This window comes from Enoplosus armatus, chromosome 6, assembly GCF_043641665.1.
Source record: "Enoplosus armatus isolate fEnoArm2 chromosome 6, fEnoArm2.hap1, whole genome shotgun sequence".
NCBI classification, from domain to species: Eukaryota; Metazoa; Chordata; class Actinopteri; order Centrarchiformes; family Enoplosidae; genus Enoplosus; species Enoplosus armatus.
In genome coordinates this window covers 26,204,949-26,219,143 of record NC_092185.1, presented here as the reverse complement: position 1 = coordinate 26,219,143, position 14,195 = coordinate 26,204,949, and the positions used below count along the sequence as shown (strand labels likewise).

Genomic DNA, 14,195 nt, shown 5'->3' with positions numbered 1-14,195 from the left:
AAGGCAACATTCTATGACATGCTATATGACATCATCACAAAGGAAGAAGTGATGTTACCAGGGTGACTGCCAGCTTGTTATTTTTTTAAGCTGTATCCTTAAATAACAGTGGAAACCCAGATGGTATGTAGATGTGTAACAGAGATAAATTCTCAATAAGAAAATTACATTCTGATGTTAACTCTTCATAACTTTAAAGACACTTTTGGTCAAAGCGACCATTAGAAAGAAAGGCCACCTAATTTAGACAACACAAAAATTGGTACAAGGTTCCAAACTGACTCAGGATGTTTTTAAAAAGCCAATAGATTTTAAATGTATTCTGTGTAGAAAAATCCAAACAGTTAAAGCTTTTTATCAAGATAAACTGGGTGAGTTAACCTTGAAATACCTTCGGCTTTAGTGAGTAAAGGCCTTCCTTTTAATGTCAGATCTCTTTGCAAGCCACAGCCACCTGGGGAATTTGCTTTGCACAAGAGCATAAAAGAATATCAAGGGGAGAATCTAGTTTGTTGATCTTTGGTTTAAACAATTCCTTGACGCGTTGCCTTCTGTTTGAGAAATGCCATTTATTGACTTGGATATACAATCTTTAATTGCTAGTGCTTCACATTTATTAGTATTGAGGTGTAAGCCTGATGCCTCTGCCACTTGACTTACCACATTTTAAGATTAAGATTAATGTGAAAAGTTTGTAATCATTACGAACTGGATGCAAATGTTCAACCCATATCAAGTTTTTTTGTAGCTTTTGCGATAAGAGTAATGAACCCTTGCATTATTGTAGGAGAAAGAGTGCCTTTATCAATACTCTCCATATGAATGTTCAATAAATTGTTTAAATTGGCACAAACTTGAGATTGATCAGAATCATTAACATTGAGCTGTTGTATGATCGGGAAGCAGCCTAATGATAACGATTTGTCAGATTCCCGACGTTTATACGATTTTGCAACCTGGAACACAGCAGCACGACATGATAACAGCGTTTGAGCTTCCCACCCTGAGCGTGACATCAGAGGAAAATGGCTGCCGAGTGAATATGGTCTATTGAGCTTGCTGTGATGTTTTTCGAGCCTATATGATTTGTGGTTTCAACCCTCCTCTAACCACCTTTTTCTCAACCGGATAAAGGCTCCTTCTACTTTACATTTGTAGATATATCATCTGATTGCTTTTGTGATTAACCAGTCCAGAGGAGCTCATCAGGGTAGGGTTAGGGATTCGAGATGGATGATTCACATTCAGCATGTCTCAGTTGTTGTTGTTGTTGTTGTTGTAGAGACTTAGCCCGTTTAGCTGGACGGTTTCAGAAACAAGACACAGGCAAGGAGACTAGCTAGACTATTGAAACAAGGTGCAGGGCCTTAAGCAGGGGAAATTCCACCATATACATCTCCCTGTTCTACTGCACGCACACGCACACACACACACACACACACACACACACACACACTCACAAGCAGTTTCCATATGGCTCTGGAGTGTGATTGAATGGCACTACACATAGTCAATCTGCATAATTACAACAAAGCAGCCGTTTCGTGTGCTGCGTGTGCAGAGAAAGCAACACATCAGTCAAAGCAGCTCAACACTCACACACATTCACACACACACACACACACACACACACACAAACACTCCTTTTCAAAAAGGGGGGGGGGGCTGTGCGGTAACTTCAGAGGGTTTTTTTTTTCCACAGACAAGGAGGTGGGAGGTTGCAGAGGGGGAGTCAGATTTCTTTAAAAAAGACTGAGCGAGAGAGAGAGGGAGAGTGAGAGAGAGAGAGAGAGAGAGAGAGCATTCCTCCAGTGTTCTTGGACAAAGTCTTCAGTCTGCCTCAGTCATTTATCATTCTCTCTCTTCTCTCTTTCAAAAGGTAAAATGCTGGGCGCTGTTCAGTTTTCTGCTGTTTGGCAGGCTCACTTCACACACACACACACACACTGAACATTATCTGAAGTAGAAGTACAATCCAAATATCCAAGTCCAGTATCCAGTAAATAATATGATATGTCAAAGACATTGCCTCCTAAACTAAACAATAATAACCTATTAATTATGTGACATGGTCTCTTAGCTCCAGAATCTCCAAAACACACATTTTTGGTGAGCGTTTGAATTTGAACTATTTTTAAAAAAAAATGTATTATGTTCTCAATTCATTGATTCATTGTTTGGTTTGTGTCAGAAAACAATGAACAACGCTGATCACAAAACCCGAGACCAACAACCCAAAATCCAAAACGTATTCAATTCACTGTGACCAACCAATTCTCACATTTAAAGAACCTGGGCCCATCAAATGGTCGCCATCTTTGCTTAAACAATTATCAAGTATTCAAGTGAGACAAAAGTCAAATTGTCAGAATATACCTTTAACCCTTAAAATGGGGGGGTGTTTTTCCAAACAGTCCGACATACCTCAGGTCGTTAGCGAAATAAGCTAGTAACTTCTCATAGACTGGCACCAAATTCAAAAATAGTCGGCACAACTAGTAACTAGAAATCACAGTCACCATTGCAACATGGTCGGTGGCAGTCGGGCTTGGATTGACAGCGGCATCTCCTCCTCAACTGGAGCGCCTCCGCTTTCTGGAAAAACCCACAAACTTTTAGAGGATCCGTCGTAGCTTTTGGGAGCCGCGGCACCTTATTCCTCTTCTCCAGCCACAGCCCACTCAAGCCCCAAGGTTTTCCAGGAAAATGCAATGCCCGTGAGATCTTCTGGCTTCCCAAGTTGGAAATTTGGCCGGGAAAGCCACTCGTGCATTTATAGTAGCAAGGTCGAGGCAGTTGGGGAAGTAGGCCAGCGCTTTGTTCTCTACTGTAGTTGTGACATAGCTGGTCCACGCGGTCCACAGCGCCCTTTGTCTTGTTACATTCTATGAGCTTCGTAGGCTTTCCAGATCTCTCACAACCTCCTTATTGTCATGCATGCTGGACAGCGGAATGACTACTTTTCCCTTCTTTGCGACACAAGGCACCACTGCTTGCTCCTGGCAAAACTCATGCCCGAGTTGTGTACCGGCCCCGCCAATGCCTTCGCAACATTCCGTGTCAGGCCGGCGTACTGTTGTCCACCTTCACAGCCACAAACCACTGAATGTGTACACCTTTGCAACATCACACATCAGAAACAGTTTCATCCCGTATTTGTCTGGTTTCTTGGGCATACATAGAGTGAAATGAGTCAGCATTTTTACACTTCCGGTTCCCTCGTCTGGAAGTCAATGGGGTTTTTGGTTAGATGCTTGAAAGAAGGTCTGTGGTAAACACAAGCTTAAGAGATTTACACGTTTTGTTCTACCACATAAAATACGTCAGTAGATACCCCCACTCGCGAATTTTGAAGATTTTACGTGTCTTAAAAAAGGCGGTTGCTAACAAGCGGCTAAATGAGACTACAGAGGTTGTCGCGGACATTAACGGAAAGTCATCTACTCACTAGTCCGCCTTTACAGCCTCATTGTGTTTATACTCTATATCTATCTGTCTATATATCTATATCTATCTATATTCTCCTCAAAGTGAAGCTTAGCGGTGGTGACGTTGAAGTAATGCGACCGTGCTGTAGTTCCTTTATAGCCTTACGTTAGCTTTTTACTTCTGGCGATTCCATTTACACTTCAAAAATCATAAAAGTGAAGATTATCTTACTGAACAAAACATGTAAGTATCATAAACTTTTGTTTTGCCACACAGCGTAGGCGTCAGGGCGATGCTAACTTCCAGGTTTGCCTACAAAAATGCGTCATCCCTGCAACACACTATTGCCGAAAAACCCGCAGCGTCCTCTGAACAGGATGAGCTGTTCCATCTGTGGTCATGAATTTACCAACTGCATCATTTGCTCTACAGTTTTCAACGAACACATTCCACAGAATGTTGAAATGCAGCATATTTGTCATTTGTCCCACTCTGGCCTTACATGCGTCCCCGGTCATCAAATCTCTATGGAATGCCATAGTTTGCTCAAGACTTTTGATGACTGAATGCATGTTTGAAGATTGGTCTCCCACTGAGATCTCATGCTGTGCAAGATAAATACCATGTAGATACAGAACCCCCAGGACAAACCTTCATTTCATCTTTGTCAACTGGCTTCCACAGTACGCATTTGTTACATACATAATTGTTAGTGTTTTTTTCCATCACCATTTGCAGTATGTCGTCATCAACGAAACACAAGAATGCATCAATTTCTCTCTCCTGTCGCTTCACCACAAGAGCCTTCTCTCTCTGCTGTGATGTATATTATAAGCTCTGGTTCTGCTTGGGGTTTTGCTAGTATACGGGGTTCCCTCATCTGTCCTAGCTTCTCTCGGGACCGCTGCTTTGACAGTGTTACGACAATACTACATGAATAAGAATTCTCCTCCTAACTCAGTGAATGTACTGTTATCAAGGTGTAAATTTGACAAATGGGACATGGCTTAAGATCTTACAGTGGGCGTTGGGCCTAAACCTGCGTGCATGTGTGTAATAACAAACACTGAACAAAAAAAAAAAAAAGACTACACACACACACACACACACACACAAAGAGAGACGCAGGCAGACATACAATGGAAATGTCTTCACACCCAGCAGCAATTTCTTTTCAACAGGATAAAAACAAGGCTGAAACGTGAAAAAAAAGCCCTTTGAGGTGGGTCCTTTCACCCTGACAGAGAGCGAGCGAGCAAAAGAGAGAGAGGGAGAGAGAGAGAGAGCAGCCACCCCCTTTCAATTGGTAAGCATTCAGCCAGAAAGCTCAGGCATTCACTATTTTGTCCCAGTCTTTTCTCTTCCTCTCTCTGCTGCTATGAAAATATGTTAACACCAGTAAACTCGCGCAATTCTGCACACGCCACAACAACCAAAATCACAGCCTCAACCACGATAACCTGAGTGAATCAGAGACAAATGCTGAGGAGCAAGAAGTGGAAAGAATAAGAATACCAATCAAAGAGTAGCAACAAGCTGAAAGTGGGGGGGGGGGCAGAAGGACATGTAGTTATTGTGATGTAAAAGAGACATAGTGTGTGATATTGACATACTGAGGGAGAATGGAGAGCACCTGCTTTAGAGCTAGGGAAGTCTTGGGGAGAGGGGGAAGGGCAATAAGAACAACAACCCCCACCCCCCAGCCCTGCCCCTCACACTGAGGTGTGGAGACCTCCTGGGCTCCAAAACAGACAAGTTAATGTGACTGTTACTGCTTTCTCAACTGAGCAACGCATTAACGAAATGTAGAAAAATATCTACAGAAGGGGGGAAATGTGGGAATTCTGTGGGGGGGTTTTTTAACGCTCTGGCTGTCAAGCTGACCGAGGGTTAGAGTTAGGAGCGCTTGACAAGAGTTTTAATGCCGGTTCAAAGCTTTCCTTCCAGTATAAACATGACTCTACTACTACACTCACATGCATTTCAGCCATTTAAGCATCCTCGGGCCAGAAACCTTCTCAGACAATGACGCAGCTAAAAAAAACAGAACAAAGTACAGTGATTCGACAAAATGCGAGTCGACTCAAGCTGGATTCACGGCCGCCGTAGTGTCCCTGATAGTGTAGTGTAGTGTCCCAAAATATGACGTCTTCGCGTCATGCCGAAGGCTCCGCAAGCTGTCGCGGCGCTCGGTTGTGCACCTCTGAATTTTTGTAACCAGGCGACGATCGAGAAATTAATCAACTGCGATCATTGGCACAAGCCCCTCTGGAATAACTGGAATAAGATTGTACCTCATCTGAGACCAGCTGTGCAATTTGAGCCACAGAGCTTATTTTCAGTGACTGCGTCTATCTGGATGGTGCTAGAGTTGACGTTTGAGATCACCCCAGTCAAATTGTGTGTGAACTCATCTATTTTCCTTTGACTAGACCAGTACAGACCACACCAAACCAGAGCAGACAAAAACTAGACAGGCCAGCTCACATCGGACCAGCAGACCAGACCAGATGACAATCTAACACAATGGTGCGTAAGTCTGTCCAGCTATTGCATAACTCCACATTCCCTTGGCTCACTATGAAAATGCACGCACACACATCTAATTTCTCCTCATTCCACCTCATCTTTTTCAGATTTCGCCCCTTTTCCTTTCTGTCCTGTCTCCCAGTGGAGAGGCAGCTGGGGGAAACATATACACACACACACACACACACACACACAGATGTTGTGTAGACTGCTATTAAACCTACCTCTATCTTGTCGGTTTTAGCGTCTCCCCAGTATAGCTTCCCCGCAGTGTAATCTACAGCCAGTCCATTGGGCCAGCCCAGAGAGCTGTTGAGCAGAACCACCCGGTCCGTTCCGTCCAGGTTGGCCCGCTCGATCTTGGGATGCTCGCCCCAGTCGGTCCAGTACATGTAGCTGAGATTGACAGAGGCAACGGAGGAAGACGGAACTTACTTCCAGCTTTACACATTTCCTAGCTGATATGTAAATCAGACATGCAATATCAGATATCAGATAATCAAGTATCAAATATTCAAACTTTATGTTTGTCTTTTATTTCCAAACCATGAACATCATGAATGCTGCTACAAAGTCTTGTCCACACTGGCTTTTTGGCCTCAAAGTAGTCAGAAATGGGATTTTTGTGGAAGTGGAATATATTTAGCCAAAACTAAATGTATTGAGTCTAAATATTCTGGAATTCTGCCCCTAAAATAGCCACAGAGGATTCATTTTTAATTGTAGAGGGAAAATTCCTCAGAATTGTCAGGAAAAAAACATCAGTGGTAGCTACAGCACTACACTGCACAGGAGGGCTAACTCCAATGCATGCGCTAACACCTACCCATTAACAGGGTCCAGGACAATGGCTCTGGGTTCATCCAGGTTTTCAGAAATCAAAATTTTCCGAGAGGTTCCGTTCAACCTGGTAACCTGGAATACACATACGTACATATTTTACAGCACAACATTGTTAATATTACACATTATTTTTCTTTGGTAATTTTTTTTCATTATTATTAAGAATCATGTTGGTTGTTTTGTGTGTTAAACTGCACAGGGATAAACTAGTGAGGTCTGAATGGGACTACATGTATTTTCATTCATCAAGCCATATAAGATGACATCATGAGCAGGGATGGTGTACTCGGTCAGTAGGGGTGTATACTGTAAATGTGTATATTTTTTATTTTCTATTTCTTGTTTTTATATTTTGTACATACTTTTAGCTCTAAATTATGCTACTTTCTACTCTGAATGGGAGCACCGGTACTGTACAATTTCCCCCCGGGGATCAATAAAGTATTTCTGATCTGATCTGATCTGATCTGATCTACCATACGATTCAGGAACGATACATTTTCAATACAGAACGATTCGATGCGATACGATACAATCTGATACAGGTCTTAACATTTGTTTAATGTAGGCATTCATTTTCCATTCAAATAATAATTACATACTGTATATTTCATAAAAGACCAGGGAATCCCAAGTATTTTTAATGCTCAAACAGACTGACAACAAATTATGTAACAACAAGCAAACGTTCAAAATGCGACTGTTAGTAGCCAATGTGACACGTTTCCTCGAACAAGGCTCCAAAGACTAATCAAACAGGTATTTTAATTGCTGTTCTACAGACCTTACAAATGGCCAGACTTTGGTCCAATGTTCCTTACTTCTTACAAAATACAAACGTCTTCCAAACTTTAGATTTGATGGTGCACTGTAAACTGTGTCGGCGTTGTTGGACCTCGCAAGCAACACTACGCTAATGTTAATCTTGTGGCGCGAGAGTGTTGCGTTGACCTTTGACCTTTTACGAGAGGCTGTGCAGAATTAGCATCAAAGCTTCAGTCAACCGTTTCGTAACTTTAGAATCGGGCCATCGACTGGTTCGTGGTCCATTTAGATCGGTGAATACAGTCAGTATTGTAGATGACAGATGACTCAAACAGTGGTTTTTAAAATTCCATAAATGACGTGATGTAACAAAGTAAACAACAGTGTAGACAGCTTCCTACAATAAATACAACACAAAGTGTCAGATGTACCTCAATCCGGTCAGTACCAGTGTCAGTCCAGTACAGGTTTCTGGCCACCCAGTCGACAGCAATGCCATCTGGGTGGTTGATTTCCGTGGTAACCAGCATCATGGCATTGCTGCCGTCGATGTGGGATCGCCGGATGGCCCGGACCTCATCATCTGTCCAATAGACGTAACCCTCAACCGGGTCGTAGTCTATCGCTATGGCATGGCGAATGTCATCAACCTGCACGAGCAGAGGAGCATCGATGAACACGAGAGTGCAAGAAGACAGGGCTGATAAGCCTGTGTACGTGTGCCCGTGTGTTTACCTGTAGCACTATGTCGGTGAAGTCTGGCAGGTCCAGTGAGATTCTCCTCAGGTCAGTCCGTCGAGCCAGCAGCAAAACCTGCTCTGCTCCTAAAAAGACCAGACAAGTTGTATTATTTATATATTTAGATATATATATTTATTTAAGTGTTAAAAGTGCTAACTGGAGGCTTTGTGACAGAGTTGATCTAGCTCTGACACAGCTGGTATTACTTCGAGCTCATGGATTTACTGCATATGAACGCCAGCATAGTGGTGATTTTTTAAAAAACAATTTCAGCCTTAAAATAACACCATTTCTACAATATGATATTGCCCATTTCTGTCTTGCTAAAACTTAGCTAATAGAGGTGTTGGATGTGTTGGGATTTCTTCCAGCAAATAATTATAACATTCAAAAGTGACATTATTTTTATTGATACCAGTTATATGGTTGTCCACTTGTGGTTATAATGACAAACTGCAGGTAAGTCATGTCTAACAAGGCCTTGATATCAGACTGTTGACCCCTAATGATACTGCTGACAGCTGCATACTTTAGCCTTTGCAGCTAACATTAGCTCCCAGACCCATAGCAAACCTACCCAAACACGACATGCATAAATTCTTTTTTCCTATTAAAGGAGAGGCCTGATCCGACTTGTACCAGAGCACAGTTGGACCCAACCCGAATTAACCCAAGGATATTAGACGCGATAGAAAATGTGTTTAACCTGAACAGGCCCGAATAGCAGTGGTGGAAGAAGTACTAAAATCCTTCACTTACGTAAAAGTAACTATAAAACAATGTAAAAAATACTTCATTACAAGAAGAATTCCACTTCAGTAAAAGTACAGAAGTATTATCAGCTAAATGTAGCAATATGTCAGCAATAAAAGCAGCTGTTGTGCAGTGAAATGTCCTCAGTGACCTCCATATTAATATTCGCAACATTATTATATTGATTCGACATCTTTGGGCCTCAAACTGAAACAATCTGAGAGGTTTAGAGGCCAAATGTCTCTTTGGGTGGAACTGCTAACAACACATAAACATCTGAAACATTGTTTAATCTTCATTGTATTTTATATTCTTATCATACGTTTCTTAATCTGAAAAGCAACTAGTAACTATAGGTGTGAAATAGAGGCAGTGCAGTAAAAAGCACAATTCTTGCCATTTAAATATAGTGGAGTAGAACTATGAAGTAGAATAAATTGTAAATACACAAGTAAAACCTCAAGATTGCGCTTATGTACTTTACTTGAGTAAATGTACTTAGTTACTCTCCACCGCTGCCTAATGAAGGGTGAGGGTTAGACCCCAGTAACCGCCATGATGGAAAAGAGCAGCAATACAGGCTGATAATAAAGTCCTACAAACAAATACAGTCATAGAAACCAATTCCAAACACATCAATCTATCTGTGGTGAAAAAGATTTCAAGCCTATGCCAAGCTCCGCTATTATCCCCCTTTTTTTTTTTTTTTTGCCATCCAGTCTGGAAACAAAGGGCTCTGCTGTCCTGAGGGATCATCCACAGTGTTGTTGGCTGTTGGTTCAGATTTAACAAGAGCCAAACTCACCTCATGGGAGACAATTAACTGTTTTTTCTTTTGTCTCTCACACCTCTGACTCCGGAGAGCTCGCATTTAAAGCAGTTCAAAGTGTCTTCTACTCCCCTATCTGCCTCATCTTTCTTTCTCGTCTCAGATTTCGGATCAGTTCACTTGGATCTTAAGACAAAGCCGTGACTGCGTAGCAGACATAATGCTGACATTTCAAGTAGGTCCATAAAAATCTACATTTTATATAACCTACAAGACAATAAATGATCTGTAATTAAAGTGCGCGCTCCCGAATAGCACATTATACAACACATAGTATGTAATCTCCGATATGTAGAATAATGTCATATATAAAAAAACACATGGTTCTTCAAATCATGTAAATCTTTCTGCCTCTCACTTCCAGCTGCACTTTCACAACCAATCAATATCTGGCATCTCTCAGCCTTGGCACCAATCAGATTTGACAATGAAAGTTGTTCCATCGTTACCTAAATGACTGAGGCGGAAGGGGGGGGGGGTTTGAAAACATCTGTGATTCCACTCTTGTCTCCGCTTGACTTCATTGGGACACTTAAAGACCTCTGACAAACAGTGACACACACACACACACACTCTCTCTCTCTGCTGGCAGCGCAATAACAAACGCCTTCAATTTAACCAACCAAGCAAAACAAATTAGAAGCACAGACACAAAGACACACACACACACACACACACACACACACACACACACACACACAAACTGCAGGCTGACACAATAGAGCATTGTTGTTTTTATTGTCAACAGTGGCTAAGTGATTGGTTGGCATGCTTCATTCAAATTTAATATATTCACATAACACAGCCTAACAGACACAGACACACTCTAACACAGTGTTGTGTTTTTGCAGAATAAGGCTCTATTGTTTCAGCATCGTGGGAATCAACATGGCGGCTGGTCAGTTAATGTCCTACTCTAAGCTACTGGAGAGGTCCTTTTTACTTATTGTCAAGCTGATATATTCCAATGACAATGGTAATGGAGGTCAGCAACAGCAAGTACTAATTGCTCTGTGTATCCAGTGCTTGGGTTGGTTTTTCAATAGAATGCAACAACTCTGATTCCAGCATCTCAGGTTGCTTATCAAATCTGAATCCCTTCAAAAAAATCCATGACAAAAAAAAACAAAACTTAATTCACAGTCCACTTCCTTCCCACAGTCCTTCCATTTTTAAAATCTGCGGGGGGGGGGGGGGGGGGGGGGGGGGGGCAGGGTTCTAGCAGAATTTGAAGGTGTAGTTACCCTTTAACAACTTGTTTAAAAGTAAAATCCATACCTATATGATTTGTATTGGTACACATTGGTAGCAGTTATCAGTGCACCTCTCACAGGTTTTCCTATTTTTGTATGGGCGTGACCTCAACCCCGTGGCTCCACCCCCCCCCCCCCATCACCACTGCGCAGACTGTATATACAGTCTACGCGGATTACCAGTAGCTGATTAGTTTGCGGTCATGCTGGTGTGAATAGCATTCGTACCTGGTTTGCATGTCTTTCCATCGGGTTTAAGCTGGACTCCAGTGGGGCAGGCGCAGCTGTAGAACGGCTGGACTGGAGAGAGCAGGCAGAGATGACTACAGCCTCCATTATCCTCACTACAGGAAGTCTGGACTGAAGTGACACCAAAAAAAAAAAAAAATGATTAGCTTCTCATTGTTATAGTCCATTGTTTTTTCTTTCTGAAAAGGTGACATTGTGCAGATTTGATGTACTAGAGAGACGACACGGCTACACAAAACAATAACCATACTGTAGAAAGTGTTGCAGAACCATATTCATGTTGTTGTTCACTCTAATGCATATGCACTGTGCTGTGCATAAACAACATTTGACTTACTGTACGGCTGTCGATAGGGCTCCAGGACCTGGATGTCCATAGGAGAGTAAATCCCACTGAGGATCTCTCTGGTTTTGTCCCCCTTGTGTTTGTTACAGGCGTGGATGGAGCGGGTCTGCCAGTCGGTCCAGTATAAGGTCTCCTCAGACAGAGTTAGCGCAAACGGATGGGTTAGGGTGCCCTCCACCACTGTTTCACTGCAGGACAAAATAAAAGCGTCTTTAGAATGAGAGGAAGGTTTGGGTTTGTGGTTTTTTTTTTTCGTCGTCCTGAAATTTGGGAAATTAAAACCTGTCTGTATTTAATCGAACAGGCCATTTTGAAATGTAAAATTCACACAACTTCTTCCACTGATTACTATTAATTTTTACTTAAAAAAAAAAATCAACACCATTTTAAATTGAACAGTGCTTGGATTATGACTTTTGTAGAGCCTGCGTTCTTTCACCAGACTAAGGACGCCATACTCCTCAAACATACAAATGCACATGGGTGTGAGCACAGAGTTTTTGGCAATTTTGAAGACCAGAGGCAGTAGCCGGCTCAAGCCACAAAAAAAAATGCTTTTTTGCATTTGAATCTGCTGTAAGAGAAGGCAGCAATATCATGCCAAAACCAGCACTGCCCAGTCAGCCTAAACGCAACCCACCTCGGGCCAATACGATAACCTGAGCTGTGATAATAAAAAACAAAAAAAACAAAATGATGCTTTTCTTCAGTACCTTAATTATATGTATCAACTTGTTTTTTCTTGCTCTTAGATGTTGTCTAAGCACAAGCGGCTGTACAAAATAAAAGACAGTATAAAATTGTTATTTAAAGGTACTACATGTAACAATGTGCAACAAATGTATGAATCGCTTTTTATTGCCAACGTGTGAACGGAGTGTAACGTCGCTTAAAAAAAGGAGACCCTCCCCGACTTTCTCGGTTGCCTTTAGCAGCCTGCGGAACGAATTCTCCTGGAAAATCCAAAGGACATGACGGATGTTAATGCGCTCTCCTGAATGCTTAGCCTCTCTTCAGTTCCATGTTCAGCTCCCCTACGAGCACGAACTGTGTGCAACGCAAGCTAACGGCAGCTTGGAAAAAGGGAGTCCGCTAACGTCAACGAACGGCGACACCCGCCAAAACACAGGGCCCCAACGCAAAGTCCACTTAGGTGGGTTCACTCGGAGGCAACACGCAGACATAAAGAAATGGGAGTGTGTGTGTGTGTGACTGCGTTTGCACTATTGCTGGCTAAAGCCCCGCTATTAACTCCTGATCTGCAATGTGCTTTAAACCACACAAAATAAAAGGTGTTGGACAATTTGAAGAAGATCTGCCTCATCAGCAGTGAAGCTGCCATTAGATGGTTCGATTTCTGTCTGACGGAGGCAGTGGAGGAAAGGTCAGAAAACCATTACGGATCCTCCTCTAGGGACCACGAACACCAAGTCCACATTCCTAGGCGATGCGATCAGTCGTTTCACCTCAGCGAAACAGCTTTCTTAACATTTTTGTTATTATAACAACACATTTAGAGGATTGCGCAGCCAGCCTTGGAGAAGGTATGCTCTCTCCCTCTCTCTCTCTCTATCCTGAGGGCCAAATTATTACAAAAAAGCACGAAGGCCACAGTGGAGGCAAGTGTTACATTTGATCAAGAGAGAGTGGTTCTTTTCGAAAAGAAAAAAAACACACTTTAAAATCACTCACAGCAAAAAAAACGCACTCACACAAACACACTCCGGCACGGGATCAAAGGAGGCTTGTATTTAGAATACCAACACACCAGAAACTGGCTTTCATCAATCATCATTTTTTAGTACCGTGTATGTGTGTGTGTGTGTGTGTGTGTGTGTGTGTGTGTGTGTGTGTGCTGTAAAAGCAGAGGTGCCTGCCAGCAGTGGTTAAAGGAAAAAAAAAAAAAAAAAAGAAAGAACAAATTTAACCAACTCCAGATTTCAAAGCTCTGTTCGGCTTTTTTGTGTGGGTATGTGTGTGTAAGTGTGTGTGTGTGTGTGTGTGTGTGTGTGTGTGCGTGCAAATTAACAAGCAAACAGGCAAATGATTTCATTACTCAAGCTGTCAGGTACCTTCAGATTAAAGCCTCTCCTTCTAACATGAGTCGTACGTGTGCACACGCCTCGACCGTGACTCAACAGTGACAACAGCATAGAAGTTCCGAACATACTCTATCTTGGCCGCACGCTGAGCGCTGTGGTGACATAAAAATACTGCATTGTGTGCAGGCTCCGAGCAATAAGAGGGAGAGCGAGTGCATATAGTGGTTGCCAAAGGAACAAAGTCGCTGGCTGAGGTTGCCACATTTTTTCCAACAGCGTCGAAACATTTCCACTAACTTTTGGTTTGGATTGAATCCAGCCTCTGCGCCATATTGTAACAATTGTAGAAAATTAGCTGCAGGTAACATTACACTACACTAGCAGTAAGTTTCCAAGAGAGCAGCTGCCTTTACAGT

At 42.4% G+C, this 14,195-nt stretch overlaps 1 protein-coding gene across 3 annotated transcripts in view; it reads right to left on the bottom strand.

Moving 5' to 3' along the window:
- The window catches only part of lrp5 (low density lipoprotein receptor-related protein 5), a 62,146-nt gene that overhangs the window by 28,694 nt on the left and 19,257 nt on the right, over positions 1 to 14,195 (bottom strand). For 2 of the 3 annotated variants that reach the window (XM_070908143.1, XM_070908144.1), the window contains exons 4-9: positions 11,729 to 11,925; positions 11,371 to 11,502; positions 8,302 to 8,390; positions 7,998 to 8,216; positions 6,785 to 6,873; positions 6,183 to 6,354 (exon numbers count right to left, since the gene is read on the bottom strand). In XM_070908143.1, the coding sequence (XP_070764244.1) occupies positions 6,183 to 6,354; positions 6,785 to 6,873; positions 7,998 to 8,216; positions 8,302 to 8,390; positions 11,371 to 11,502; positions 11,729 to 11,925 (898 nt within the window). Of the gene's footprint in view, positions 1 to 6,182; positions 6,355 to 6,784; positions 6,874 to 7,997; positions 8,217 to 8,301; positions 8,391 to 11,370; positions 11,512 to 11,725; positions 11,926 to 14,195 lie in introns of all 3 variants that reach the window. The other variant, XM_070908142.1, reaches the window with a different exon arrangement.